The sequence below is a fragment of the Cornus florida genome, unplaced genomic scaffold, assembly GCF_030987335.1.
Source record: "Cornus florida cultivar Cherokee Brave unplaced genomic scaffold, ASM3098733v1 CherokeeBrave_3.0.0_Hap2_Chr09, whole genome shotgun sequence".
Classification (NCBI taxonomy): domain Eukaryota; kingdom Viridiplantae; phylum Streptophyta; class Magnoliopsida; order Cornales; family Cornaceae; genus Cornus; species Cornus florida.
In genome coordinates, this window is record NW_026775579.1 from 58,480,015 (window position 1) to 58,485,856 (window position 5,842).

At 41.1% G+C, this 5,842-nt stretch overlaps 1 protein-coding gene across 1 annotated transcript; it reads left to right on the plus strand.

Annotated features, from left to right (window-relative positions):
- Window positions 1-4,313: 4,313 nt before the first annotated feature.
- On the plus strand, window positions 4,314-4,796 carry LOC132272670 (uncharacterized). Its single transcript, XM_059773771.1, has one exon. The coding sequence runs from the start codon at window positions 4,314-4,316 to the stop codon at window positions 4,794-4,796; it is 483 nt and encodes a 160-aa protein (XP_059629754.1).
- Window positions 4,797-5,842: the final 1,046 nt, after the last annotated feature.

Sequence of the window (5,842 nt, forward strand, 5' to 3'; positions counted from 1 at the left end):
GAGCAAGCTATCTATTATCTAAGTAGGGTGCTCACCCTAGTGGAATGTAGGTACACTTCCATTGAAAAATTGTGTCTTTCCTTATATTATGCGGCTGTGAAGTTGAGAACCTATATGTTGCTAGTAGCCGTGTATATAATTTCTTAAACAAATTTGATGAAGTATATGTTTTCCAGGCCTTTGATCACTAGACGCATTGAAAAGTGGTGATTGGCTTTAATGGAGTTTTCTTTCAAGTATATTCCACAAAAGGCAGTTAAAGGAAGGGTGGTGGCAGAATTTCTGGTAGATCATCCTTCCACCAAGATTGATTCAGAAGTATGTGACTAGGTGGATAATCTCTACCTTGACTATACACCTTGGACTCTCATGTTTGATGGATCGAGCACCCAGGGTGGAGGAGGAGTTGGAATAGTTATTATTTCACCAAATGGAAGAAAAACCACATTTTCTTTCTTCTTAGATTTAAAGTGTACAAACAATCAAGTTGAGTATGAGGCACTAATTATTGGGCTGGAAATCCTACTAGAGCTAAAGGTGGATAAGGTCCAGATTATTAGTGATTCCAACCTGATACTTAGCCAACTCTCTAAAGAGTATAGATATCTCAACTAACAGTTGAGGCCTTTCCATTCTCTGGCCTTGGAATTACTTTGCCAGTTTGATGATTTCCAACTTACATATTGGCCAAGACATTTGAACACGGAGGCTGATGATCTAGCACAACTAGCCTCTTGAGTGAAAGTCCCACTGGGTGTAGAAGAGACCTTGATCATAATCAGAAGAAAGACTCTCCCTTCTATAGAGTCACGACATGAGATGGCAAGTCATTTCCAGGCTGACGAGCCAGAAAGAATTAAACCTGCCAAGAAGACATGGGAGATTTTCAATATTGATATAGATGGATTAGACTTGGACGATTGGAGAACACCAATTATTCATTTATTGCAGGATCCAAGCGCAAATGTGGACAAGAGAGTTCAACTTTTAGCACCTCACTATATTTTGATTGATGGAGATCTCTATAAAAAGAGTAAAAAAGATGGACTTTTATTAAGATGCCTTGGTAAGAATGAGTCCATGAGAGTGACGGCAGAATCACACCTTAGAATATATGGAGCACATCAAGCTGGAATCAAGACGAGGTGGCATCTTAGAAGGTACGGTTATTATTGGAAAGACATTTTGAAAGATTGCATAGAGTTTGCAAAAACTTGTACTGCATGTCAAGAACATGACCCAGTCCAAAGAGTTCCAGCTATAAACATGCAGCCAATAGTGACAATATAGCCATTTAGAGGATGGGCTTTGGACTTTATTGGAAAGTTAAGGCCACCATCTGCAAATGGTCATACTTATATCGTAGTTACAACGGATTATTTTACAAAGTGGGTGGAGGCCATTCCATTAAAGACCTGTGAGCAGTCAACAGTGATTAATTTTATCAAGAAACACATTATACATAGGTTTAGAATTCCAGAGAATCTTACCACAGATAGAAGTCTTTCCTTTATTGGAAGTGAGGTTATTGACTATTGTGCTGAATGTGGCGTTCAAGTGATCAGTTTTACTCCATGTTTTACCCAAGTAAATGGACAGGCAGAAGCTTTTAACAAAGTAATTCTCAACATCCTTGAAAAGATGATTGAGAATCATCCAAAGAAGTGGCATCACCTACTTTCTGAGGCTCTTTGGGCTTGCAGGAATTCAAAAAGATCAAGTACGGGTGTCACACCATATATGCTTACATATGGATATGATGTCGTTCTTCCAATGGAAATGACCATTAGGTCTACAAGGGTGGCTTCCAAAATAAGCTAACTCCAGCAGATTACAATCATTCCATGTTGGCAGAACTAAAAGACCTTGATGAAGTCCGTCTCAATGCCCTAGACCATATTATTACTCAAAAGAAGAAAGTCATGCGGGCATATAACAAGAAGGTTAAGGTAAAGACGTTTGTTGAAGGAGACTTGGTATGGCAAGTCAAATTTCCACCTGGTTAAAAGTTTGGAATATGGAAAATGGAAACCTAATTGGAAGGGTCCTTACTTGGTGGAATGAGTCCTTGGAAAAGTGGCTTATAGATTGATGGATATAGATGGACGATTCCATAAGCATCCTATGAATGGGGTATACTTGAAAGAGTATCATCTTTCCATCTATGAAGATTAGAAAGCCACAGTCATTCAACCGGCCACATAATGTGGCTGGTACCTTCCCTTCCAAGTGAACTGGAAAGTTGGAAAGGCAGCGTGTGAAGGGAATAAACCCCACCAATCACAACACACCACGTGGTAGCAAAAAAGTAGCCCATAACCAAATTAAGACAACTAGAAGCCCATTGTCATTTGGAAGCCCAACAGAAGAAGCCATGAATAGGCACCAGTTTGGCCTAATTAAATGGAAAAAGTTCCACTTAACATAAAAGCTGAATAGAAAGCCCAGTTTCAACAAAGCCCAAAATTCCATAACGTTTTCCATAATGATGCACACACGATCAGTAGGCATAATTATCCACGTTTGGGAATAAAAGCCAAGAAATGGTTCCATGTAAATCTCTGAGAAAAGCTTATAAATAAAGCCTGAATGAGAATAAGGAGGCATCAAATTCCATTGAAAATACTTCTTCTGTTGTCTGATTCATTTACATCTATTCCAAGTCTTTGATTTTTAGCTTACTATTTTTTTTAATTGTTCGGGTGTAAAAATTTTCACCTACACTTTGGCACCGTCTGTGGAAATCCAATACAAAAATCTATTTTTCTACTACTTATAATCGGCTCAAATCCAGAGTGTTAACAGGATCAGACATCGCACAGCCGCAACAACTAGAGACCATGCAGAAAATACGTGAAGAGATGCAGGTATAACTTGACGTCCTTCGACAAGCCAATGAAGCCAGTGCAGAATAGATCAACGCACTAAGATGAGCTCAAGAAGCCAACATAGCACAAATCAATACCATGCGTGAGGAAAATGAAAGACTTCGGGGTCTGATCAACTTACCACCCGAACGGGGTCAATAACCCTCCTCTCCAACAGAGGGTCCCGCGGCAACAACTCAATGAAATGTTAGATGACGCCAACGATATAGCGAGTCAATCCCGCATCATTGGAAATTCAAGCATATGAGGACCCCGAACTGCTAGGGTACACCAATCGGACGATACTGATTCAGGTAGGAAAGAAGTTTGGATCCCAGCGACTAATCAACCCTCCTCAGGAAGTGATTTTATCGCAAGGCTCTGAAAGGAAATAGACGAGCAAATCAAAGGGCTAAAAGCCCAAACACCCGAGGACATGGTAAGGGAATTCACTGCATCAATAGTGAAGACTCCCTTTACCCATGACATAGAACAAGTCGTGAGGCCCAGGAAATTCGTGATGCCAAAGTTCATTAAATTCAATGGAATTGGAGATCCTCTCCAGCATCTAAACCATTACACTCAGGAAATGACACTGGAGGCACACAATAATCCTTTCATGTGCAAAATATTCCCATCCAGTCTGACAGGGGTGGCCCTAGAGTGGTTCAAAAACCACCCATGCAAGTCAATTCCAAAATCAAATCATTGTGTGTGGCATTTCTAGCCCAGTACTATGGAAACAAGAAACAGAAAAAAACCATCGCCAGTCTTTTCACAATCCGATAGATGAAGGGGGAGAACTTGCAAGCCTTCCTCACTCGGTTCAATATGGAGTCCTACGACATCCCAAATTGTAACCAAAATACGGCCATAGAAGCGTTCAAGATAGCCATGGTGTAAGGCTTATGTTTTTATTCCTCTATAGTAAAGAAAACTCTGACTAAGATGTTCGAGCTGATTTCGCGAGTACAAAACTATATCAGGCTCGAAGAAAACAAGGTAACCAGGCAGCAAAGGGCAACTCTGGTCACTATGGAGAGCAGACCCAAAGAACAACTGAGCACGTTAAGACTCCATTGTGAACCTCCGAGCATCAAAGGAAGAACCCTCGAGAAAAAATCTCGAACGACTGAAAAGGTCACACCACTCAGAGTAATGTTAGCCAAACTGTATTAAGAGACTAAAGCGAGAAACATCTTCCAAATCCCACCTCCAATTAGACAACCAATGGAGTAGAGAGACTAAAGTAAACACTGTACGTTTTATAGTGATTTTGGTCATTTAACCAATGATTGCAGGAGCTTGAGAAGGCAAGTGGAGGCATTAATAGCCAAAGGTGAATTGGCAGACTATTTAATTGACCCGGGACAGCAGAGGCAGCATGAGCAAACCCAGTCAACTCCAAAGGCTGCAATAAAAAATCATCATGTCTGAGTAATCAATATGATTCATGGCCATCCAAAGGAGGACGAGCAACCAGAGAATTTTTACAGGATCCAGCTCAAACAGGCCCATAAGTTGCGAAAGATTGGCGAGATCAATGCTATAGGCTACAGACCTAGACCAACACAGGTTTCTTTTGAAGAGGAAGATATTAGAAGGGTACAACAACCACATGAAGACCCATTAGTGATCAGCTTGCTAATAGCCAACTGCTTGGTCAGACGAGTACTAATCGACCCAGGCAATAGTGCAAACATTATAACAAGGTGGACTTTCAACCAATTGAAACTAGCCACAGATCAAATTTGTCCAACCAGGAACCCTCTGGTAGGGTTTAACAGCAGAAGAGTAGAGCCCATAGGTGTAATCACACTATCAGTCACTGCAGCCAAAAGATCCTTGAAGGAGAATTTTGTGGTGGTGAATATTCATCCAACATATAATTTGTTAATGGGCCGAGGATGGATCCACCGCATGGAATGAGTCCCATCAACTCTACATCAAGTCATGAGGTGCGTTAGTCCGAACGATAAAGAAGTTATCGATATTTGGGGGGATCAAGTAACAGCAAAGGAATGTTATCACACAACGATTTGCCTAAACAATAAGGGCAAACAAATGCTGAAATAGCAACTACAGGGCTCTTCCTCTCCTAAGGGAAGGGGGGAGCCAGAAGAGGAGTGCCCAACTGAAGAATCCCTAGAGGCTGTGCAGATAGTCTCAAGGGATGAGCACAAGTTAACTTACATAAGGGCACTCCAGCCAGCCTAGGAGAAGAAGGAGCTGATAAAGCTTTTGAGACAAAATGCCGACATCTTTGTTTAGAATCACTAGGATATGCCAGAAATTAACCCTCGGATAGCCTGTCATAACCTAAACGTGGACCCGAACTATCACCCAGTGAAGCAGAAATAGAGTAAATTCACCCCCGAAAGAAACAAAATCATTGCTGAGGAGGTTAACCGGATTTTAGAAGCGGGGTTCATCAGAGAAGTCTAGTATCCCAAATGGCTATCAAATGTAGTGGTTATCCAAAACAAGAATGGCAAATGGAGGGTATGTATCGATTTCACCAACCTAAACAAAGCTTGCCCAAAGGATAGCTTCCCACTTCCCAAAATCGATCAAATGGTGGACGCTACGACCGAGTATGAAAAATTAACTTTTCTTGATGCTTATTCAGGTTACAACCAGATCCCGATGAACAATTCAGATGAAGAGAAGACTTCTTTTATTAGCGAATGAGGGACCTACTACTATAAGGTCATGCCTTTCGGGTTAAAAAACGCGGGAGCCACTTATCAACGGCTAATCAACAAGGTGTTCGAAAAATAGATCGGCCAAATGGTTGAAGCTTACATAGACGATATGGTTGTCAAAAGCAAGACCAAGAAAGATTATTGGCAACATTTGTAAGATGTGTTTGATACCCTTAGAAGTAATAAAAGGATGTTAAATGCAGTAAAATGCTCATTCGGGATATCCTCGGGTCAGTTCCTCGGTCACCTAGTGAACAAGAGGGGAATAAA